The sequence below is a fragment of the Anguilla anguilla genome, chromosome 3, assembly GCF_013347855.1.
Source record: "Anguilla anguilla isolate fAngAng1 chromosome 3, fAngAng1.pri, whole genome shotgun sequence".
Classification (NCBI taxonomy): Eukaryota; Metazoa; Chordata; class Actinopteri; order Anguilliformes; family Anguillidae; genus Anguilla; species Anguilla anguilla.
This window is the reverse complement of record NC_049203.1, coordinates 9,093,176-9,118,696: the sequence shown is the minus strand read 5'-3', so window position 1 is coordinate 9,118,696 and position 25,521 is coordinate 9,093,176. Positions and strand designations below refer to the sequence as shown.

Here is a 25,521-nt window from a genome sequence, read left to right as displayed (position 1 = left end):
TTGAGGTACCGACATCCCGATTCGGTTTCTTTCGGCGCGTTAAAAAGGCGGGACAATTCCATCTGTCTCCCCGCATGTACGCGAGCGATAACGCAGCTTTAATTTCATTAGGAGGCAGGCGGGGGGTGGAGAAGGGGCCCGTGCAGCACATGGTGTAATCAAACAGAAACACAGGAGGGTTGTTGCGGGGAGCAGACAGTTCAGCCAAGCTGAGGTCACAGCAGCAGTCAGGATCAGCCACAGGCTTCACGCACACATCGCCGCACCTCCATAACAATGAGCTACGCTCCACTGTAGCATAACAAGAAGGGAGCCCCTAAAAACAGAGCAGTGTGAATGGACTAAAGCAACTTTAGAAAATGAAATTAGCTCCAGGCAATATCTCCATTTACCTTTTATTAGCATTCTCCAGCCTCATGGTTACAAAATCCATCCAGCACATACACACACACACACACACAAACACGGTTGTGCCCAAGACTGTTCACACACCAGCTCATATGACAAAAAACACCAGGGATCACTTTCATAAAAACAAGAGAGAAAGAGAGAGAAAGAGAAATACTGTCTGTATGGTCAATGTTTTTACCGATTAGGAAAAATCTGCATCGTTTTTATTTATAGAAATTCTAAATCTGTTGCATTCACAATAATATATTTTGTGATCTTACAATAGAGCACATTCAGTCTGAATTTGAAACTGACACACACACTCACACACACACACAGAAAAAAAGTAAGAGAGACAGGGAAAAGCGGGGGATTATTACAGGGAGAGAAAAAGGAAAAGATATACGCTGTCACATTTACACTTCTGAAAGCAGGAAAGCGTAGCGCTTCCTGTGGGCTACAGAGCGCTCTCTGTGCAGACGGCGGCGACGTGAAAACCTGCCGCGACACCTCTTTCCAGAGTTTCTGCGCTCACATCGATGAGCACGCAGAAAACCCGTCCTTAAATATAACCGCTCAGGAAACCTGTCTGAGGAAAAAAAACCCGATGAACGCGAGCGAGTTTATCGCAAGACGAGGGGCGACGCTCCATCTCGCTGCGAAGGACACGGGAAAGGCGGGAAGTGGCAAATAACAGGAATTCCACAAAAAATTCCGTCTGTTTCCTCTCTTCCGCGGTGATGTCGTGTTGAAGGACGGCTCTAATAAAAAAACATTTTAAAAAATAAGCATTTTCGTGTCACTGATGTCTCACTCACGCTTGCTCTCTCTCTTTCTCTCTCTCTCTCTCTCTCACACACACACAAACACACACACACTCGTGCACGTACACACAAAAGGAAAACCACTCGAACTGGGATTTATGACTTACTTGACGACGGCATCGCGCGCAAACCTGACCGCGCCGCGCCCAATCTCATCCCCCCCGGCCACATTATCCCCAGCCCTCCGTTTATCTGCGATAACAGACGCTCGCGTTCGAGCGCCGGCTTTAGCACGTAGCCTAGCGGAGCCGCTAACGAAGCGGGGGAGAGGGGGCTGGAGTTGGCCAGAGCCGCGGCGCTCTGCGACGCTAGCTCTTCACAGGAGAGCGAGAAAGGCGTTAGCGGCCGCGAGGGCTGGCCTGCCGCTTATCTGTCAGTCGCGGTGGCGCTGGGAGTGACGGGAGGGGGACAGATTTGGGGCGCTTGGCAGACGTTGAATGGGGGGGGGCGGCGCGGGAAGGCTGGAGGGCAGCAGCTGTCGGGCGAGCGATCAAAGGCAACGCCGCAGCACACACGCACACGCACGCCGTGGTCTGACGTGCGCCGCTTCCCCCGCAGGTCCAGCGTGTCCTCTGAGGGAGCGCGGAGCAGAGAGCGCCACCCGCCACCCGCCAAACACGTTTATTCAGCTCTCCGCAGATCTAACCGCCCTCCTGCCCATCGCTTCTTCATTTGGCTCTCTGAACTGCAGCTGACACCAGGGAGAAAGAGGGGGAGGAGTGTGGCGAGTGGGGGAGAGGGAGAAAGGGAGGCAAGGAGAGACGAAAAGGGAGAAGGAGGCAAGACGTGCGGCAGCTGACTGGAGCCATATGCGATTCCAACCCCCCCCCCCCCCCACCCCCCCAAACTCTCTCTGCTTTCTACCTGTCTGAATAAAGCTCACCTTTTCAAAAAAGACAGAGAAAGAAGAGTATAAAGAGGGAGGGAATGGGCACGAGAGAAAGAGGGAGAGAGAGCGAGATGGAGAGAGAGGGAAAGAGAGAGAGAGAGAGGGAGAGAGAGAGAGGGAAAGAGAGAGAGAGAGAGAGAGAGATAGGGAGAAAGAGAGAGAGAGAGCGAGAGAGAGAGCCAACATTACTCCCCCAGTGAGATCCAGGGGCCTTTCTCAGAGAGACGAACGGTAAAAATGAAGTCATTTGTTCTGCGCACTTACACTTACAGGATCTGGCTCCCGGGGTGGCAAGTGCCAACCATAACTCCCCGCCGGAGTTAGCATAGCATTTAATCCCCAACCACGGCGCCCTGCGGCTGCCCGCCCGCCGCCAGCCTATCAGCGTCTCCGCACCTTCCCCACTCGCATTCGCTCCCAGACAGGACTTGTCACTCCCTTAAATTGGTATCCTTCAAAATTCATAGCGGGAGGCTTACAACTCGGCGAAGGTATGTTATTAAACAGGCCCGCGGTGAGACACCTTCCACTGCCGTGTCTGCAGCGCGGTCCCTGTGTCTGCTGTCACCGACCAACGGTGACAAAGCCACTCTGTCAATAACTCTCACTCACACACTCTGTCGATAACTCTCACTCGCACGGCGTCCTGTCAATCAATCAATCTCTAAATATAGCAATGCACCAGTCTCGCTAGTGTCTCACACATCTAATCAATAATACGATGCCCCATCTGTCATTCACACGAAATACTGCACCCGGTCAATAACACGCCACCGTGTCGATCATTCTCATTCATACAGTATAAATACAGTTAATCAATAATCAAATAAGTTGCCAATAATTCTCACTAACAGAGAATCCATTCAATCAATAATAGAAGGTCCTGTCAATCGTGATGACTAATACAGCAGCCTGCCAGTCAGTCAGCCTCAGCAATTCATTGCCCTGACAATCACTCCCTCAAAGGGAGCACACTGTCAATCTCACAGACACGACACTGTCATTAGATTAAACACAACACCTTGTCAGATGTTCTCATAAACACAACGCCATTAAAATCATTCTCATCTAACAATAAGAACCTTTCATGCGAGGGAACGGCTCAAACTGCATCGCAGTTCACCTTTCTTAATTCACCTTTTGAAACACGCCAGAGCTCTGCTTCAGCAAAAATCTCAGATCCCAGAGATTTGCCTGGCTGATAACAAATGAGAAAAAAAAAAAAAACATAAATGCATTCATGTGCTGATCCATTAACGGCTATCAACAAGGACGTTAAATTCTTAACCTAACCAGCGAGCAGCACTATTACAGTTTGTTCCCAGTCTTTGACATCCTGTACATTAGCACATACGCGCGCGGCTCCTGGACAAACATGCGCGGTGGTGCTCTGTGATTTCCAGACAGGGGCTATTATCGTTCAGGGACAGAGACAACACCGCCGTGGCTAAACACACAGGAGAGCGTCTGCTCTAGAGGCACAGGAGCCCCGGCGCATTAATCACCGACCCCCTCGTTCCCGTCCCCCGTACGGGCCCCGGACGGGAGAGCTGAGGGCTCAGCCTGGACCCGCGGAGCGAGCGGGGCGCGAAAAGCAGCGAGCGATTATCATAATAACGGCCGGGCACAGGCAGAGCGGCGCGTTAATTATTAACCGAATCAGCAACACACATTTTCTGTGGGTGGCCTCCTGCTTCAGGGGGGTGACTCGAGGCGATCTGAGACCGAGCCGTACGCGATGTTACTCATCAGGCTGTAAGCTTCCCCCGTGCACAGCCATTACTGGGACACAATCAATGCCCGGTATCTGGTGCGCAGACGCTGGAGGAAGCGCTATATTTAGCAGGGAAATAGTCGGCGCCCGTCTCAGTAAGTACACCGTCCTGCCGGTTGAGAACACAATTATTTATCCTTACGTTATGAGATCAGACGGTGCGACCGTCTATCCACGCCCACACTGGTCTGAGCATAGCTGGCAACTTCCCAGTCCAGTGCGAGGACAGACGTGCGAGAGGTTAACATACAAACAAGGAAAAAAACAGACAGACAGACAGACAGACAGCCTGATGGACAGACGGACAGACAAACGTGCCCACACACACACACACACACACACACACACACAAACACAAGCGCACGCACTCACACACATACACACACATACAAACACACATAGACACACACACCACACACAGGCACACAGACGTGCACACACACACACACACACAAATACACAAACACAAGCACACACACACAAACACATTTAAGATATAATCACTGATATCACTGACTCAGTCTGTGAGGACAAAGGAGCTTCGCGGAAGCTTTGACGAGGAACCTGACAGAAAGCATAATTCTCGTCCTCATCTTCCTGACAACTCCCACATATTTTTATACACATCTGTGTTTCATCGCAACAGGACGCTTAGTTAAACCTCTCTGTGAATGCCATCTCATTTGTTCTAAAGGCCGGGTGATATAAAGGCTATATATACTGCTGACACAATCGTCCGAGCATCGGCAACGGCATCAATACAACGGAAGATTAGAATCTGAGTGCTTTCAGCCTCCGACGACCGAACCAAGATCGGCTGAAATGAAGATCATTCACAGCCCAAAAAACAACAACGAACGATCACAACCCAAAATTAAGCATAAAGGGTAAGACTGGTCAGGGGTCAGCGATTCCACGTCCGGTTTCGCTCATTATGCACCAGGGAAGGCCGCAAGACTGGTCTCTGATGTCAGACATACAGCGCAAGTAGCAATACACGGGTTCAATTAATCCGACTCAGATTTAAAAGGCATAAATAAAATTGGACAGTTGAAGCCACTTCAGAGTTCTGGCAGCAGAAGATCGGAGCAGAGGTGGAAATTGGTCGCCGCTACACAGACGCTGACATTGACGTCACGTTTTATTTCACGCGGAATTATTCATGCATGAAATAGCGCACAGAAATGTGCCGGAGCAGAGTGGCTCGCGTCGTCGGGAAAGCAGGCTGTACGCGATGACAGCTGCACTCGAAGACTCAGCCAGAGCGATGAACACAGATGAGCAGAACACCTGTTCTTATCAGCAAACTTTTCCGTTTTTTTTACACCCCGTTCTCGTTATTTAAGATCTGTCGACGGCACATGTTTTGGAGCAAAGTAAATCTGTTGGTGTAGGGATTAGAGTTCTGAGTGGTGAAGACTGTTAATTAATGTGTGAGTAGTGGTTAGACCGTAGGAATCTGGACCGTGACTATGTTTGAAGTCCACTGTACTAACGCTTCACGTGGCACGGCCATTTTGTTCACAAGACATTTTGGAAGAACCCTGGATAAGAAGGTCTCTCAGTCAGGAAACAAGAGAGCAGAGAACTCTGGGAAAGGGGCGGAAGCTCACCTCAGCGATGAACACCACAATGACGCAGTCCTCCTTCTCGGCTGGACTCAACTCAGACACCAGGGAGCTGAGGGTGTCAGTCAGGTACGTGTGCACCTCCCTCTTCACACTGGGCACGCCCATCACTATCGACACTGCAACAGCAAGACGCGCCCGTCAACATTTACAACGAGCAAGCCGCGCCCACCTCAATTCATGCTGTAACAGTCACACACCGATCAGCATCTGCAATCAAAAATATAATAATAAAAGAGAGATAGAGAGAAAGAAAGCATGAGGAAGAAAAAAAATGGATATGAAGAGTATGAAAGAACAGGTGAGACACCTTTGCGCTGGGGAACTGAGCCGAATCAATGCGGGCGTTTTGAGCGGAAACGGCCGCGGATGGCCGTCGATACTTCACGCTGCTTCCGTTCGACGTCCGCGTCCCCGGCGGGAATGTGTTTTAGCGCGGCCATAAAACTGACTCCAATTACCGCGGAGCAAACACAGACGGGGGTGAACCGCGATGCTCTTTCGAGCGCACCGCCGTGCCCCGGCATCGCCGCGGTAATCAATTCACAGAGGTTCAGTGCCTCTTCTAAATCTTGTTATGGAGCAACTGCCCCGGTGAGATATCGGTTCATTAGAAAGCTCTGCTCCGTCTACCGCTCCCAGGATGGCACTGTTCTTAAAGAGACGTACCCCGGGGGGGATGTTAGGTCTAAGCGGGGCGGCGCTGCCACCCGACCCGCAGGCGGCCGATCGGAAGCAGGGCATTATGGGACAAAGAGTCTGTGCCCCGTCTATGAGGGAGGATGAGAAGAAAACGGAGGTGGAAAATTACACCATCCGTACGGCTGTCTGCGAGACAAAAGGTCTCTCTCGTTCGTCAATGTGATGAGAAACAGGGTCCACCCTCCCAGCATGCAATGCGTTCGCAGAATCTAGTTTTACAATAAAAAGGGGAAGGGGAGGGGAGGAGAGAGTAGGGGTGAGAGGGAGAGAGGGAGGGAGGGACTGGGAATGGGCTGAGAAAGGGACAGAAAGGAGCAGAGAGGAGGCGCAGGAGAGCAGATTCAGAGAGGGGGGTGGGCGAAGCACAGGGGCGGGGGCAGGCTCACCCCCAGTCCGGCCCTGTCCCACGTGCACGGCCGGCTGTAGGCTGCTCTCCTTGGCCAGCAGGTGAGGCAGGTGGTGGAAGATGCTGGGCAGCTGAAGAACATTCTTGCTGTACGTGACGTTCCACAGCTTCAGTTTGGTCTCGTCTGCAACACACGGGGGGGTCGGAGGTCAAAAGTCAGAGGTCAGCCTCAAGATTTCCCCCACATGGCCTTCAGAAGAGGAGAGTCCATTTTGACCCACACTCGATATCAGTTATTTTCCATTAGGTGATGCAGACAAGGGAACATGGCATTCTATTTGCAGGAAGCCGTAGGGAAGACAGAGGGCTGAACAGTGGGAGAGCAGACCTGAAGATGGACGCTGCTGGGTTGAAATGCGGGACCTGTCATTTTTCATTTCCAAAGCCCGCACGGTTGCATAAACCCATCTGACCGAAACTACCGGCAGGAATAAACTCTCAAGAAACGGAGAAGAAACCAGCTTTGGCACTCAAACAGTTACCGCTGAGTTTTTCCCGTACAAAACAGCCCATGCTGCCCGACAAACAGTGCAAAAGTACGAGCAAAACACGGTAAAATGTTTGAGTGCGGCTAAAGCTTGCCTCATCTTTAAAATGCCTGATGAGCTCCGCTGGAGAAGCTGAAACCCCTCTTCTGTAGACTCAATAATACATCAAGGCCTACTGTAAATTGTAGAACGGCTGTTCTCATTTCACCGATTCAAGGGTCATGCCGGCCTTCTGAGGAGACTTTAATCCGCGTTTACACAGGAGGAGTGAATACAGAATAGATACAAATGAGGATCACAAAGTCATCGGGGAGGACGAGGATGCCAGCTGAGAGAGGAGAGAGGAAAAAAACGGTGGAAAAACCCTGCAATCCTCTCATCGTGAACAGACACTGCGACTGCCACTCAAACCCCTGGCCAAGCCCTGTCGCTACAGAGAGCTCGATGGCCCGTAAACAATGACATCATCCTGCAGCCACGCGTATGACAGCTAATCTCTGAATGGCAGAGTGTCACCTCCCCCCACCCCCCCCCCCCCACTCCCCCACCCCCCCACCCCCCACTCTGGCTGCGGGGCGTGTTCTGGCAATGGCTGATCTCAGATCAGCGATCCAGTGAAACATTACAGCCAAAGAGGGAGGACGCTTGTCATTTCTGCCATTTCAACTGGGGGCCGGCTCTGTTCCTCCCGCGCGACAGAGGCAGGCCCCAGAGGGCTTTGAGCGGTGAGGCATTTTTCATTCGAAACTCATATCCTCTGTTCCCCAAGGCAACTGAGCCATCTAACACACTTACCACAGGCCATCGATGAACAGTATTTGTGCCCTGTGGTCCAAACTTACCAAACAAAGAGCAATGCTGCATTTTTCTCTCACAGAGACCTTGTGCAATTATTTGGATACAATAGAGCAACCAGGCAAATAATTCCGGTCTTTTATGGATGTAGACCAATCGACGCAAATATGGACCCTGCTCCTCCAACAAGAACTGGAGGTTCTGGCCAACTCTGGAAAATGCCATTGTGAACCTGATCCCTCCTGGCACAGACAGAAATTATGCCCCCTGCCCTGTAACTGACAGATAGCTACAGGCCCAAGGATGACCACATCCATCGTACCGCACAACGGATTGACTACTATGTGGTCAACCGCTCCATCTGTGGTTCATGGTCTTCCACCACATTCCTCAACTAACAGAATGTTCCAGGTGTGATTGAAAGCCCCGGCCTCATTTTCCATACCTGACAAAGCACCCCGTGTGAGGTCAACATTCTCTCACCACGTTCCCTACCTGATAGACTGCTCCAGGTGCGGTTGATATCCCTGAGTGCTTGCTTCTCTGCGATGGCCCTCTTGATCTCATCCAGGACCAGGTTGAGCTCTTTGGACCGTTTGAGGTTCTCTTGCTCCGCTGAGTGAAGGCGGTCCCTCAGAGCCAGAAACTCCCTCTGGTAAATATCTACCACATCACCTGTGGGTTGGGTGGAGAGGGGGTGGGGGTGGGGGAGGGAGGAAAGAACATAGGCAAGGGTGGTTGGGGGGGGGGGGGTGGGTGGGGAGAGACAGAAAGATCAGCTGAAGTCATTTCCAAACTTGCAGACTTAAGATGGGCAAGGTTGTTGTGGACTGAAAGGGACTGATTAACTAAGACCGCGGTGGAGACCCATTATCTGTCTCGCTGTAAACGCACGGTTGCCTGGGTGACAGCCCGGCTGCCTGATGTGCAGCGATGAAGAATGGGGGGGGAAGGTGGAGGTTGACACCAGGTCGGTAGAGACAGTGTGTTGGTATGGCTTTTAGAGGAGTACATCAGCACGGTCCTCTTCGAGTGGCGCTTCTCAAGCAATTACCCAGCTTAACGAGCCAATCGATAACCCGGAGAGGAGAATGATGAGGACTGACTGCGCAGGCAGGGAACCGACTCACAGCAGTGAGCAGTGGGCCAGAGCCACTGTTCTAGGACCAGCAGGTACCTCTCCCTCTCCTCTCCTCTCTCTCTCTCTCTCTCTCTCTCTCTCCTCCCTACTGTCTCTGTCTCTCTCTCACTCTCTCTCTCTTTCTCTCCTCTCTACTGTCTCTCTCTCTCTCTCTCTGCCTCTGTCCAATTCAAATGAGCTTCATTGGCATGACGTACATACATACATATTGCCAAAGCATGAAAAGCATGAAAACAGAATACAAATGTGTTTGTGTGTGCATGTATGTGTGTGTAGGGGGGGGGGAGCTATTTGCATATGTTAGCTTGTGTAATGTCATGCCACATGTAAATTAGGTGCAACAATGAATGTTCATCACAGAATGGCTCTCTCTCTCTCCATCTCAATCCATGTTTTCCTTTTTATTTTAGATTGCCAAAGCATAATAAGTGAGCATGCAAACACACACAGATAACAATCATACCATAATATGGGCTGGTAGGGGAAAAAAGCAAGATGTGTAGAGGAAAACAAGGGTATCAGAAGAAACCGGAAGGACAGAGGGAGGGAGTCTCTCACTCTCTTCTATCCATCCCTCCCTTGCTTTTATTCTCCTTTACACTCTCTTTTTCTTGCTCTCTCTCTCTCTCCTCTCTGCGCTTGAGTAAAACCCTGGGATTTGTGAGAGGGGGATAAACTCTGCATGGTGGGGGATGAGACGTCACATTAGAAGGTCAGAAAAATATCCCGCGAAACGTCCAGAGACACAGCCGACTCACACACGCCGTTCCACAATTCCTCTTTAGCGCTCACCAGTGTCACCGCTGTGACAGGCCGCTCTCCTCCATCCGCTGACGCTCTGACTCAGAAAGAAAACGCAACTTTGTGGTGAAAGAGTCACGTACGCGTTACCGTTTATGAACACGGACGCTTTTTTGCGATGCACGAAACGCAGCCGCAACTCTCAACGGAGTAAAACCCGGCGAGGACGCAAAGTCTCAGCCGCGCATTCGCTCCAAGAAAATGATGAAATGCGAGCTCAATGCCGCGAGCTCTTTTGTCTTGTTTGGGGAGAAAAGAAACCCCACAGCGCAGCCAGCCAGCCAGCCAGCCAGCAGAGAACAGGGTGAAGACATGAATGGAAATGCACAGGTACACAGCAGCCAAACCGGCATCTCACACTGCTCGCCCCCCCCCCCCCTGCCCCCCCCCATTCAGTGCGCATTTACGAGGCACAGCGGGGACGGCCTCCTCCGGTGCTAAAGTGGCGAGAGATCTTTCCAACCACATATAGAAGAGCAGACATCCACTCTGAGCACCTTTCCACACGGTTTCACAATGCCTCTCCATTTCTACTGTAAAACACCCCCCCCCCACACACACACACACTCATACACGCCCACACACACACACACACACTCATACACACACAGACAATCGCACAAACCCAAACACATATGCTCACACACACACGTGTGCACTCACACATGCACTCTAACACACACACACACACACATATGCATGCATGTGCAAACACACACACACACATACACTCAAACATGCACTCACTCTCACGCACACACACACACTCTCTCTCACAAACACACACACACACACACACTCGGCCTCTCTACCATCTATGGCAGAAAGAGAAGCATAGCTGGATTAAATCCCTTTCAAACACCCACTAAGAGGACATCAACATCCCTGGGTCAATACTAAGTATGTAACCCCTGTCTGAGCTTAGATGGCTTTATAAATCCTTATATCATAATTGATAATTAATAATAAATGGGAGCCGTGTTGGAGTCTGAATATATCTCTGGGTCAGTGCTAGCCCTGATTTCCACGCCATAAAGTGGAGTGAAACACAAGCACACCCTGTCTGTCGCAGGGTCCATGCAAAAGGCCAAGTCGTGGGACTGAACCCACAACATTCCAGCATCCGATTCCTCCTCATGTAACAGCACCCAAATATCACCTCCGCCAAAATTTGAAAATGTCAGCCGCCTCACTCATAAAGAGAACGCATAATGTTTTTAAGCGGACATATTTCTCAGCTCCTGCATTGGGAACCCATGCAGATTTAAACAGTGTGTGTAATCTTACTTAAACCTTCAGCCGGGGAGTGTCCTTTTAGAACGGGATGCTCTTTAAAGCCGTGTTACATCATGGCCAGTGTGTGTGTGTGTGTGTGTGTGTGTGTGTGTGTCTGCGTGTGTGTGCGTAGTGGACTGAGCCACTTCCTGTTACATATTTGATTAGATTTCACAGAAGCGCTCTCGGAAGCAGGACCTGCAGGGATTAGGAGCAGCGGCCTGCTTATCCCAGCAGCGGGATGGCCGCCGCCCCTGCTGGTCGACAAGCTTCTCTGCTGGGATACCGGTCGTCAAGGCGACGCAGGTTCACCCCCAAACGGAGCGCAAGCGGAGGCACGGCTGAACCCCTCTGCAGCGGACTGCGGAGAGCGAGCCGGGCGGAAGGGCAGAGGGGCGAACGGAACCCGAATCCCAGACAGTGAACGGAACCGACCCGGGACACACAGCGGAACCGAAACCTGGGAAAAGACCCAGTTCCCAGAGACCGGGCAGAGCTCCGGACGTCTCCACCCAGCAGGAGCCATCCTGGTTGGGCTCACGTGCTCACGTCACTCCCTCCGATCCCCACCCTCGGCCGCCCAACGACCGGGTAGCTGTGAACCGAAATCAATTTGCATTCACAGAGTTCTCCCGAAAAAGAACTGCAGGGCTGTTGGAGAGATACCAGTTTGACTGCCCTCCAACCACGTTGTTCGTAGCCGGGCGCCTCGTAAATCACCTCTGCACCACCCGCACCCGGCAGCCGATGCACCTTCAGAACCCACGCTAGCCCGCGACTACTTAGCGCACCGGAAAATGACAGCCTACAGCTGATTTTCATCACGTTTACATATTCGGCAGATGCCCCTATTCAAAGCAACCAACACCGCTTGCATTTTTCACACACAATCCATTTATGCAGCTGGATATTAAACCGAAGCACTTCAGGTTAAGTAACTTGCTCAAGGGTACATCGGCAAGTTAATCGAACCTGCAACCTGAGAGATACAAGTCCAGTTCCCCCGACTGTTAGGCTACACCAGGACTGCCCAACCATTTTCCTGGAGATCTACCATCCTGTAGGTTTCCATTTCAACCCTAATTTGGCACACCCTGATTCTTCTAATTAGCAGTTCAATGAGATCTCTGGCTGTTGAATGAAGGGTGCTTTGTTAGGGTTGGAGTGAAAACCGACAGGACCGTACATCCCCAGGAACAGCAGCCCTGCACTACAATGTTGCCATAACAACAAACACCAGTGATAGTGCTCAGGTAGCAGTGATCAGGTTGCGCTTTGATCACTGAGAAACTTAATGAGTAACCGTAAGTTTCACTGAGTAACAGAACAATCTATTTCACTGTATGTGCGTAAAGTTAACCAGGCAGGCCTATGCAGTTTACAGCTACTTTGAGAGGTTTGCCAGGGGATACCACAGCAATTGACAGCCTTCTCTGTCAGTGATAGCATCATGCATGCACCTTTAGTCTGACAGGTTATTTTACCCATCCAGTGGCTCTTATACATCTGGCTTATGCTTATAGGCAACCCAGAACACTTCTCAATATAAAGCATGTCATTTCTATTGCAATGTAATAATTTTACTTTAAAATGACTAACCCAAATCTCGCCGAACAGGAAGCTGTGACTATGAACTTTGAACCAGTGAAGGAACAAACAAAGTGTTTCTCTTCTTCGTGCTAGTATTGAATATAGCCTGTATGTATAGGCTTTTCTCATAATAACTTGTACGCAGGTTCGTGGTTAATGTAGTTAAATCGCGCTGCTTCAGCGACGTTGCATCTGTACTAGCTGGTCTGGGGATGCTGTTGGCACAGTCAGGCACTAGCCTACTGCTCATTTCAATCAGGTGAATGCACTGGTGGTTCTCCTATGCCGCGAGTCGCTCTGGCTAAGAGCATTTGCCGAACGATTGTAACGATATAGTAATTAACGAATTGCGCTTGTGATAAAGGGCCTGGATGTACCCTAGTACCAACCCTTCTGAACGGCACTTAACCTGAAAAGCTTCAGTAAATATGCAGTTTTATTAATGGAAATATATATTTTTAAAATGTCAGCAGGATAACTCTGGATAAGAGGGTCTGCAAAGCAATTGTCTAAATACAATGCATTATTACATCTGAGTTTTGACGCAAACCTGCGCTTTTTCCATCCACTGTGAATTACTCAGACCGGGACAGTCACAGGCAGATGAGCGTGATTACATTTGTAGCTTACGACTGCTCTGTTCTAAATTACGCCCGGTGACGCATCCTTCGGGGATTTGCAGGATCGGGATTTTAAAAAGTAAAATTTGCAATCGGCGAGTTTTTCTTTTCATCAAACGTTGTGAAATGTTGTTAGATCCCAATCTGCTGATAACAGTAGTTCTTATTTTTTACCACAATAGTCTTTTCACTGGAAGGAAAATTTTTTTAAAAACGCTGTCCTGAAATACTGTTTGTGCACAGGGAATAAACAAAACAAAAACAAACAAAAAGATAAGATGTCCTTGCAAGAAATGTAGGATTTAATATTTGCCAGGTCCCACAGTTTTTAAAGTTCATCAGAAGAATCCCTGACGCAGCTTTGGGGTACGGTGACCATAAACTACACTGACCAAAACAAACTGGACCCAGCCTGCAGAGAGAAGATTTGCTCTGAGGACATTTAAACAACTGAACATTCATTTTAAAAATTACAATTCTTGACAGACTCCAAGAATTTTACCCACCCATAATACGTGAAGAGGTCAGCAAAACACTCTTTTTCAGGGTCATGAGGTGGCAGTGTAGTATAATTGTTATCAGCTTGGAATGCAGTGGCTGTAGGTTCAGCTGTTCAAAGCGGGGCAAGGTACTTTACACTCTTGGGCAAGGTGCTTAACCTGTACTACTTCAGTAAAACACCCAAGTATACAAATGAACTGTATGCAAAAAAAAAAGAAAAAAGTAACCTTTTTTGTGCTGTGGATAAAGGCGTGGGCTAAATGGCTGTAACGTAATGTAATGTAAATATAATGTCATGCAATTTCCCCTTGGCAAGGACAAGCCTCCCCCGCACCATCATTTTCTGTTTGATAACCCCCCCCCCACACCCTCACCCCAACCCCCACCACAGTGTCCGCGTCCAAAGTGCCCTGCGGACCTGCCGATGCCGTGGCTTGTCCTCTCGTGGTCTGCCGTGACCCGCGGCTGATCAGCCGCCCTGCTAACCGTCGCCGGACTCTGCAAAGATGGCTGAGGGGTCAGTCAACCTCAGGCCGGTGAATCCAGCTCCCTGCTGACGCTAAGAGTAGCGGCTTCATTGAGAAGTAGGTTAACCGCAAGCTGCAGGTGGCTGCAATCAGAAAACAGACCCCTGGAGGCGGGGGGGGGGGGGGGGGGGGGGGGGGGGCAGCCTAAAGGTAAATGGACACTGCATTTATATAGTGCTTTACAGTTGATGCCTCTCATTCACCAGAGCAGTTAGGGGTTAGGTGTCTTGTTCAGGGACACTTCGAAACACCCAGGGAGGGGATCAAACCGGCAACCCTCCGACTGCCAGACAACCGCTCTTACCTCCTGAGCTATGTTGCCCCTAGGGGTGGGGGGTGGTGGTGGTGGTAACCACATCTCTGACACGTGGGGGTTTTAGGTTTTAGGATCCTGTTCGAGCAGCGACGGCTGTTCGATCTCATCCTTCACGTGTGTCAGCCCCGTAAATCCGCCGCTCAAGTTTCGGACCCGAGAGAAGAGGGAAAGCGGATCTGCCTGTGGAGCTCGGGGTCGAGATTCGGCACGCAGCGGTTCGGCTGTATCGCGCCGCTCACCCTTCTCAGGATACGGTAAAACAGTGTCAACCTAACGCAAAAAACACACTTCACTGATATTCTAACCTCAACAGGCTGAAGACCTGGCAACCCGCAGGCAGAACTCCCACTTGACCACACGACAGGTTTGGGGCCTGCAAATGGCAGCAGCTAAAACGTACTGATGTCACAGTACCAGCAGGCCTACCTGTTCTTCTGAGCAACTCACTGAACTAAATGAGAGCAGTACACCAACACTTCAAAGCTACTATGAAGCGTACGATCGTTAACGAATCTTCAAATTTAAATATACATGTAAATTGCGCCTTCAGCTCTCCAGATACCTCACAATCACGCTAAAATGGGCGAACGGGTACAGTACAGTTCGACCTAGCTTGAATGCCAGAGACATATTTGAAAATCAAATGTCAAAGCTAAAAAATATTCAGGAATTCTCTCTTGCTGTGTGATGTATGTGTGAATACATCTGTACAGCTCATAAATTATGTGTGAGAAACCTGCTACTTTAGTATGCAACCCTCTGTAATGAGATATGGTGGGAAAGGCTAAAATAGCCCCATGTAAAATAACTGAATATCCACTACAGTTGCAGTATTTCTCACTTTTTTCACCCCCTTTATGGCACCTGGATTATTAGTTTGACAAAACCGCAGACGTTATGCCACTTTTATTGGCATACATATTATAGACAACAAGGTTTATAAGACAGTATAAACCACTGTGTTTTACCTCAGTGCTTGCCAAAGTCGTTTTAAAGAGTGCAAGATACTCAGAGGGTTGGTGCAGTTTCACACAGCTAATCACATTCGCTGTATTGAATTCCCTCGAGCTTTCCTTTGCATGAGGTCAAAGGGTGGTTTGGCATTTCTATAACTTAAAGACCGCAGACTCTGACTTGCTGAGCTTTCAGTGGTATGCCCTTACAGTAGCAACACAGCCCTTTGCCTGTTAATGTATTTTGCTGTAGTCACAATTCACGCATCAAGATTTATTAAATATACAACACACAAAACATCAGCCGGTGACAGATTTTTCACCCTTTGATCATGGAGATCCCAGTCAAGTGAACTTCAAATCGGCGCACCCTTACACTCAGATATTTCAGATGATATTTCAGATGAGTTGCAGTAATATATGAGTTTAATTTATCCAGAATTTTAAAAAAAAATCACTTTAAGTGATTAAATTTGCATTTTACCTTTTACATTTGAGGAGTTTAGCTGATGCTCTTATCCAGAGCAGATTATAATTAGTGATTGATTGAACACAGATTCCAGCTTAAGTAAAGTCAACCCAATAGCGGCCCATCCCTTTTTATGTGATTGCATCTAATAAGATGGCCTCACCTCTGCGCGTTTCACATTAAATCACTCAGATAGCAGCAAAAAAGTATTTGAAATTAAAAGCCTCGATCTCATATCTCTCTGTTGTTGATATCACTACGGAATTTGCCTCAATCTCGGTCACAGATAAAATCCCTCTTAAGGCCAGGGGTGTCCAATCTATTCTGATAAAGGCAGGTGTGGGTGCTGGTTTTTCTGTTCTAGCCAAGGACTAGGACGCCTGATTCTACTTATCAAGGTCTTAATTGAAGACCAAGATTAGTTAAATAGTTAAATCAGGTGTTGTAGTGCTGGGCTAAAACAGAAACCTGCGCCCACACCGGCCCTTTTCAGATGAGACTGCACACCCCTTCTTTAGGCAGTGTGCTCATGATATTACTTCAGACAGGAGCAGCAAGTACACATGCTGATGGGTGATCCTAACATCGACAAGACACGAAAAAACTTGATCGTGGGCATTATCAAGTTAAGTTTTCCGTTTCCCAATTTGTAGCGGCGCCGCGAACGCTAGCCGCGGCGTGAACAGCGAAAGCCAGACTTCAAAGGGGCGACTTCCTCCCAACTGTTTGGAGCACAAATTCTCCAATCCTATCCCAGACTTATCGGGATTTATGTGGGTTTTATCCAGTCTTATTCGGTCTTATCCAATCTGCCGCAGCATTATTGGGTCTTATCATAAAGAGACGGGCCACCTCTCCCTGCCCTTCTGCCCTGGATAAACAGCTGTGAGCTTCGCCATTGCAGACGGGCGCATTAGCCTCTCTGACCAGACGGAGGGGGCAGAAGCCCACTCCTCCTGCTGCTGTACTGCAGGTTCCACCGGCTTCCGTCTCCTCCTGAAGCTCGGCGCGCTAAGTGACATTTAGCAGAGCTTACTTTCTCCATATCAAATGCGTGGCAACAGGAGGCTGTCGGGAGTCGTTCTGGGTTTTAAAGGGATTACTACACCACAAATAATACACAAGTCTTGAATTTTGGGTTAATAGCCAGCTCCGTGAAAAAAACAGATAAACCCGATAAGTATTCTGAAATAAGCCTTTTAGCGCTTTTTACTGCACGTAAGAAGCTCGGCCAGACACATACACACTTGGTGCTGGAGCACAGTGAAGCACACTGAAGCACATGCCCTAGCCGCCCCTAGTCACACCCACACCAGCTCCTTTGGCCTTGTGGGTGGGAGGGGCTTATCGCCCGTGCCTGGAAGGTTCCCCACCCCCCGAAATACGGGCAGTCTGGCACACGCTCCACAGCTCAGGCAGGGCAAAGGGCAAACACACCTGATCCCTGCACAGTAATCAACTAAAGAAGCCTTGGTCAAAAAAAAAAAAAATCCATGCATTACATTACTGATATTAGGCAAATGCTCTTATGCAGAGCGACACAATTTTACATTTTTGACATGCTGACCATATCCTGAAGTGATTCAGGTTAAGCACCCTACTCAAGGGTACAACAGCAGTGCCCTACCTGCTACTCCAACCATGCAACCTTCAGGATATAAGCCCAGCTCCCTAAGCGTTGTACTGCTCTGCCTAGCTGGGCCAGACGAAGCGAGCGTGTTTGTCTGCGGCATCCGGCGCGCTTGCCGAGGAGCAGCAGGGAGATCAATGGAGACAAGCTAACGAGCGTCGTGTCGAGCGGCGGGGGATCGGCGGGAATAATTAGCGATGCCGCCTTTTCCGTCCCAGCGAGGGGGCGCGGCGCCCTTTTTTGATCAAAGCCTCCGCCATCAAAGGGGGGGGGGGGGGGGGGGGGGGGTTTGGGGGGGGGATGAATTGACTGAGGGATCCGCTGAATCTGCGGGTCTCACCTTGGCTTGGATGGCAGCCCCTGCGTGGGCCCGCTATAATGAGGGCGGGCGGAGTCGCGGGCGCTCTGCAGCCGAGCGGGCACGGAGGCGCGGGGGCAGGCTGCACACGGAGACGAGCGGCCATTTTCAGCTGGGAGCTCCTCCAAAGCCAGCACCTGCACGCGCGGGGCTTTCCAAAAAAAACCAGTAAGTGTGAGTGAGGACCGGTGTGCGCCGGAGGCGGGGCGGAAGAGCGGTTAGAGGACCGCTCGCCAGCGCAAACCATGCCCAGACGGGCTGGCTGGCTCTAATGAGGTGTGCTTCGAGTGCGCTGAACGGGCTTTTTCAGATGAAGCAGAGACTTGTGGGTAAATATTCACAGCTGGTGCCCACCCACTGAAGCACCGCTCCTCGGAAGAGGGCGGCAGAGCTGGCGCGAAGCGACCAAGCGGGCAGAGAACGCCGGTACCGCCCGCCCAACGTCCGCTGGGAGAGGCCGCAGAAGAGAAGGCGCCATTTTGTTGCGCGGCGGCAACACTCCGGTCTCGTCGCGCGCGCGCGTTTCCGCATCGCTCTCCTCCAGCGCTCCATCGGATTGTTTGGCGGGCCCGCGGACCGCGGAGGGGGGGGGCATGATTCACCCGTAACGGGATACGCCCAGAAGAGGCCCCGCGTAAACGTGATCCGTCGCGGCTCCCGAAGTCGCCCGCCCGCTAGCGGGAACCGGAGAGCAGTAATGCGATTCACATCGATTCGCAGAGCGTCTCTCCTTTTCCCCCGGTCTGGCCGCGATGGCGGACCTGATATAAACAGCAATGAGGAGGGCCATTACGGGCACTTTAACCAGCGAAGCTAATGCAGAAAGCTCAAGGGCCAGAGATGCTCCTCCATGCCGCCACCAGCACTATCCACGCATCGGCTTTGGCGAAGAAATCACGGCAAAATCGATGGGCCTTCCTTAGCCTCGGGAATTGGATTGTGGTCAACCCGTCCAACAGAGAGACAGAGACAGGTGGGCTTCGACAGATTAAGCACACACACACGCTCCGTCAAAGGTGCGGAACCCGAGGTGTAGAACCCAAGATACAGTAGAGGTACGGAACCCGAACAGGGCAGAGGTACGGAACCTGGACAGGGTACAAGTGTAGAACCCAAGATACAGTAGAGGTACGGAACCCGAACCGGGAAGGGGTACAGAACCTGGACAGGGTACAAGTGTAGAACCCAAGATACAGTAGAGGTACAGAACCCGAACCGGGAAGGGGTACAGAACCTGGACAGGGTACAAGTGTAGAACCCAAGATACAGCAGAGGTACGGAACCCGAACAGGGCAGAGGTACGGAACCTGGACAGGGTAGAGGTGCAGAACTCGGACAGGGCGGAGGTGCAGGAAGTCTGGAAAAGTACGCTGGGAGAGGAGGATGCTTGCTGCATGGGCTCCATCATCCATCCATGTTTGCAGGGTTAAGTGAAAGCTACTGGAGTGGGGGGGTGGCGGGGGGGGGGGGGGGGGGGGGGGCACTGCTGGCTGTCTCTGGTGCCGTTCGGTGAATCTAAGGTCACAAGGGAGGGTGGGTGAGGATGGGCGGGACAGAACAGGCAGCGAAAGCTCTCTCTTCTTCCTGCGAAATGTGGAAATGAAATCGAGGAGGGACGGGAGCAGAGGAAACGAGCAGCGCTGAGCCGGGGCGACAGGCCGGAGGAAGGAGGGACAGAGGGGTTTACGGCAGGGCAGGGCAGGGCAGGGCAGGGCTACGCGCGTCCACAGCCCGGCCTGTTCCGGTTCATTCCGCCACAGAGCTAACTGTCAATGCCTGAGGAACCATAAATGCTGAAGCCCACAACCCATCCTATAATTATCACTATTATACAAACACTATCATTATGTTTTCTGTTTATCCCCATGTCATTATATTACTCATTTATCACCATATTCCCTTTCAACCCACAATACCAATAATGACCTTATTCGGTTATTTAACTTGCAATGCAATTATCCAACTGAGCTCTGCTAAAGCCATCATTGATTGTAGCTTGATGTTATCAGCCAATGTTGTCAAGCATCGGCAAGGTGCACGACATACGTATCATTCCAACAGAGCAACTGAAAATAAATGAGAATGGGGGAGAGGGAGAGGGGGAGGGAGAGAGAGAGAGAGAGAGAGAGAGAGAGAGAGAGAGAGAGAGAGAGAGAGAGAGAGAGAGAGAGAGAGAGAGAGAGAGAGAGAGAGAGCGAGAGAGATTAAGACGACAGACATCTGAGCAATGTTAAACCGCTCGCAATCCCCGCATGAAAATAAGAGCGATGATTTTTTTCATTTAAAAACTCTTGGAAATGAGGCCCAGCATCCCACTGCTTCCGGCGCTCAGCTGAGTAATCCAGCGCTCCCCAGGCCTGGGAGAGGAGTACCGCAAGCTCCCCGGGCCTCCGACGGACCCTCGCAGGCATCGCACGCTCGCCAGTTTCTGCTCAGCGCTCATGAAGCAGCCTCCCCCCTAAGCTCTATATATAGCACCTCCCCCCCCCCTCCCCCCACCCGGTTCTTTCCTGGCAAGAAGATCCGAGAAGCGAAGGCCGATGCCTGAAACAACAATCGCCCGGTTCGAACTGACAGACGCCGGCGTCGGGGGACGTCCTTGCCGCGCGTCCTGCGTCTACCAACCGTCGGCCAGTGGGATCACCGCCGCCGCCGCCGCTCGCACGCGCACCGCCAGCCCTGCCGCACGGCGCTCGTTACCGGTTCTCCCGCCCCCCCCCCCCCCCCCCCCCCCCCACACACACAGGGCTGTAATCGCCCCTGCTAATCGGTCTGATCTGTGCCAGGGGTGCCCACGCTGGTCCGCAGTGCCAACCGGCTCTCAAAGGACTCTGCACGCAGTGTGCGGGCACCCTAATTCCACACACGCACACACATACATTCACGCATGGACACATGCACACACCCATTGCCCGCCCACCCACATGCACGCACACGTTCACGCACACACACGTTATCCACCCACTTACCCGCCCACCCACACGCCCATCGCCCACCCACACACAGACACGCACACGCCCATTACCCACCCACACACAAACACAAAATCTGCAGCAGGTCACCGAACCCATAAAACAGAAGCGGCTGGTGTCCAGAGCGGGAGCGGAGTCTGAACGAGACCTGGCCAGCAGTGTAGTGTAGTGGTTAGGGAACCGGGCCCAGATCCCAGCTGGGCGCTGCCATTGTACCCCTCAGCAAGGCACTTAACCTGAATTGCCTTCGTGAAAACACCCAGCTGTATAAATGGCTCGGGTGTAAAAAAAAAAAAAAAATGTAATCTGTGTAAGTCTCCCTGGGCAGGAGCTACACGGAGGAGTGCGGCCTATCTGAGCGTTTTGTTCTCGCCATTGTGCACCAGCAGGAGAGGCGCATCCAGGAAGGCGGATTACACGAGCGCGTCGGCGATGATCGGTGGCAAGAAACGCGGCGTGACAGCGGATGTCTGAGCGCCAAAGAGCCCGGCGGTTTTTGCTCCGCCGCCTCCTCCTCCTCCTCTTCCTCCCCCTCCCCTCCGCGCTTAATCAAAAAATAAAACCGACGAAATTCCAAAAAAAAAAAAGCCCGTTTCTGCTCCCGCGGAATCTTGTTAGCGGCTCGTCTTGGCGGAAGTAACGGGGAGGGCGTGCGATGGCGACTTGTCTAATTCGGCGAAAGCGGAGGCTGTCGAGCTGTGGAAGGGAGGGGGGGGGGGGTTGAGGGGGGAGGGGGGAAGTGGGGGGGGGGCAGTTAGCACCCAGGCCATTAAAATCTACAGGCGGGCTCACGTACAGTCACGCGGTTCAGTCAGGTATATTAACGGCATTGATCCTTAGACAAATACCGCAGTCAACAGGAAATAAACCTCTGCGAGAGTGTAATGGCTCACCGCTGGGTATGTTGTCGACACAGCCCGGCGACAAAGCCAGCTCACAAAGTGCTCCGCGCAAGTGGCATCCTGCTGGGTGGCCCACGGCAGGTTTGCAACTCGGCAAAACAACAAAAGAGCGGTTTTTTGTTTTCTTTGTGTATCCAAGCGCACCGTAAATTCCTGTACGCAGACGCTGACGGTGCGCTTGGAGGTACCTAATTGGGCGATGGTGGATAAGGGCGCACAGGGACCCATTAGCAGGAAGTTCCAGCGTTTGAGTACTACAGGGAGTATCCTTGTATCCTCAAAGAACTTAGGTTACACCGCTCCAGTAAAATAATCCGGCTCCATTACATGCGCAGGTGACATAAAAGTTTTTCTTTTTTAAAATATTTTCTTTAAATCGCCTTGGATAGGTTCCTCGCGCAAGCAAACAAACACCGCCATGTAACTGCTTAGAGGCAGCCCTGTTAGAACAGAGCGATGTATTTGGAGATATGTGATTCGCCGCAAGCTGCCCTCTTGGAACACAGTAACATATTTGGAGAAGTGCGATTGGTTGCAAGCTTCCCTATTACAACTCTATGACTATTTGTAGATGGGTGGCAGGTTGCAAGATGCCCTTTTAGGACACTGTGAAGTATTTTGGAGCTCGCAGCCAATCACATATTAGAACAGTGTTGTGTTTGGAAGAGTTCTGGCCTCTTTCACCTCAACAACATTACACTTAATGCTCTGAAACAGAAACTATGGGCCCGCTCCACCCCGTGAAGAGATCGCACTGAGCCAGCATATCAAAAGGAGAAGCAGGAGGCATTCATTCTCAGACAAGCAGCGGATATCTGAAGATTTCCATTTGCTGCTGCTCCTTCTAATGCAAGACTACATGACCACAGTGAACAAACAGTAAATACACTGAGAAAAACAAACAATAGAAACGGGCTAGCACAGGCAGACGTGGCTGCCAAGAGACAATAGACTCTGCAGCAGCACTGCAACCATAACGCTACCACAACGCAACCACACTGCAAACACAATGCAACCACGCTGCAAACGCAATGCAACCACACTGCAACCAAAACAAAATGAGTCGAACATTCTAAGTGCGACTAAAAATATTAAGACAAGGAAAGAATTCTGGATCAAAATTACATTCAGAAAAAAAGAGGGCATGCAGCCAGAATAATGAAATGTAGATGGATGGGAAACCAAATCTAAGAAAAGTGTTTGATTTAGATATCGTCAATCTATCCAAAAGAAAATAATACATTTATGTATGCATAACTGCTCTTTTGCCAGCATAACACTGTCAATGCCAGAGGAGCCATAACCACTGAAGCCCAAACCATCCCATAATTAACACTATTATACAAACACTATCATTATGGTTTTTTTTGTTTATCACCATATCATTATATTATTCCTTTATCGCCATTTTGCTTCAGTCATTTAAGAAGCAAAATGGCGATAAATGAATAATATGTCATGTGAATAAAGCATTTGGAATTGAATTGAATCAAGAGATAGAGAGAGACACAAACACAGAGATATGTTTCACATTTTAAAATATGTTTCAGCCTGTCACAACCTGAGAGACAGTAACCACTCAACAAAAATATAGCCACTGTACAGTGGTACAACGTGTTACATGTTCAACCTGCAAGTATTATAATTATAGTTAATAACTAAATGCATCCAATTTTTTGTTGTTGTCTTCCATTCTATTTCAAATTGTTAGTTTCCTTTATATAATGCTTTGGCAGTACTTACTGTATGCATTTCATGCCAATAATGCATAGTGAATTGAAACTGAACTAAGAGAGATGAAGAAGGAGAGCGACAGTAGAGACAGATGGAGAGAGAAAAAGAGAGAGAAGGAGAGACGAGAGGGAGGGGGAGAAATGAGTAGGGAGACAACTGAGACATACTGTAGATGGAGAGAGAGATGGGGTGGCAGTGACTGAGAGAGAGTGGGGGAGAGAGAGAGAACTGGAGAGGAAGAGAGGGCCCTTGGGTGCAGTTGCACTCCAAAGACTCCTCCCCCTTTCGTCACGGGTCATAACGTCCTCCTCGATGAGCTCCGGCAGTTGATAATGAAATTGAGCCGCCAACCGCTCGGCTCTTTATGAGTATCTGCTGAAGGAAGGGAACCATGAGCCGTGCGTGGAATGAATGTTGGCCGTATCGTTTACCGGGCATCCTTGAAGGCCATTCGGCGCTCAGCTGGCTCGGAAACAGTGAAAGGTTGTCTCTCGCGAAGTCTAATTTACATCACCGCAGGGCAATCGGGTTACGGACAGCCATTTCGCCCGCGCATTTGCATGACCACGCTCGCTACTCTTTTGACAGGAGAGTGATTAGATCACTGTGGGGGGGTGATAATGGATGGTCCGTTGAAGCAATAAAGACACATTGTAATGCTTCTAGGAATTTTTTACCTGCCTAGCCTCTCCAGGTGCACTAGCACATCCTCATCGCCGGTTATGAATTTCTGGAATTCTTACATGCTTCAGCTGTCACTGCCGAGAGGCTTCGGAATCATGCACATGTCCTGCAGGAAGACTCGCAACCGCATCAGGGGATTATCATTTTCTCCAAAAAGCCATCGTCAGCAGGGTTCTGCTCTGAGGCCCAGGAACCTTCCCGGAAACTGTGCCAGAAACCCGGGCTCTTCCAGGCCCACGGACACGACGTCCAGCGCTGCTACTCGGTCACTGGTCCTGGACCAGGTGGCGCTCCCTACATTTACGAGAGCGGCGAGACGCGTAGTATCGCAGCTGACATTCCAGATGCCCTTCAGAAGGGCTGGCATGTCTGAATAAAACCTCTCACCTGGAACAGTGATCAGGACCACCGATGTAGACTGGGTATGGGATGGGGCATGTGGATTTTAACCCTCTACCCACAATCATCATGACCAAATCTCTAAACCCTGACCACATACACCCCGACTCATTGACTTCTGCAGGGAGATCATTTAACAAATATTTAGATATGAGACAAATGCCAAGAGCAATTTACTCAGCTCACATTCGTTAGATACAATTCATTAATACAGCTGGACATGTACTAGATATAAATAACTGGTTAAATAACCTTCTCAATGGTACAACGGCAGTGTCACATCTGGGAATCAAACCCATGACCTCAGAGTTGCAAGTCCAGTTCTTTAACCATTATGCCACACTGCTGCCATAATCTCTGCCAGATCTGTTCCAACTCCATATTCTCATACTAGGTCACAGAAAGCTGGGAGAAAACTTCTGGATCTTTCTCCCTTTATCTGGCACTCACGTCTGGAATAAAGAGAAGAGAAACAAGCGCGAGCCGTTTTGGCCGAGGCCTGTGATTGGTCCCACAGCAGTCCCGCATCGATTGGAGGATCAGGCACTGTGTGACACAAATGCATGGAAGGTCCATGACATCATCACAACAAACGGACCCTGGGGGAGCAGCAGAGGCAGGAAGTGACTGCAGAAGGTCAACATAAGGACAACGCTGCCCCCCCCTCCCCTCCCTGCACCACCACCATTACTTTCTTCAGAATTGCTGCTGAAATAAAATAAGCCAAAGCTGATCTGAAAAAAAGCTGACGTG

General features: G+C 50.4%; 1 protein-coding gene across 1 annotated transcript in view; it reads right to left on the bottom strand.

Moving 5' to 3' along the window:
* The window catches only part of mgat4b (alpha-1,3-mannosyl-glycoprotein 4-beta-N-acetylglucosaminyltransferase B), a 96,655-nt gene that overhangs the window by 35,714 nt on the left and 35,420 nt on the right, over window positions 1–25,521 (bottom strand). Inside the window, exons 2-4 of the mRNA XM_035409048.1 lie at window positions 8,392–8,571; window positions 6,594–6,737; window positions 5,491–5,624 (exon numbers count right to left, since the gene is read on the bottom strand). Coding sequence (XP_035264939.1) covers window positions 5,491–5,624; window positions 6,594–6,737; window positions 8,392–8,571 — 458 coding nt within the window. The remainder of the gene's footprint in view (window positions 1–5,490; window positions 5,625–6,593; window positions 6,738–8,391; window positions 8,572–25,521) is intronic.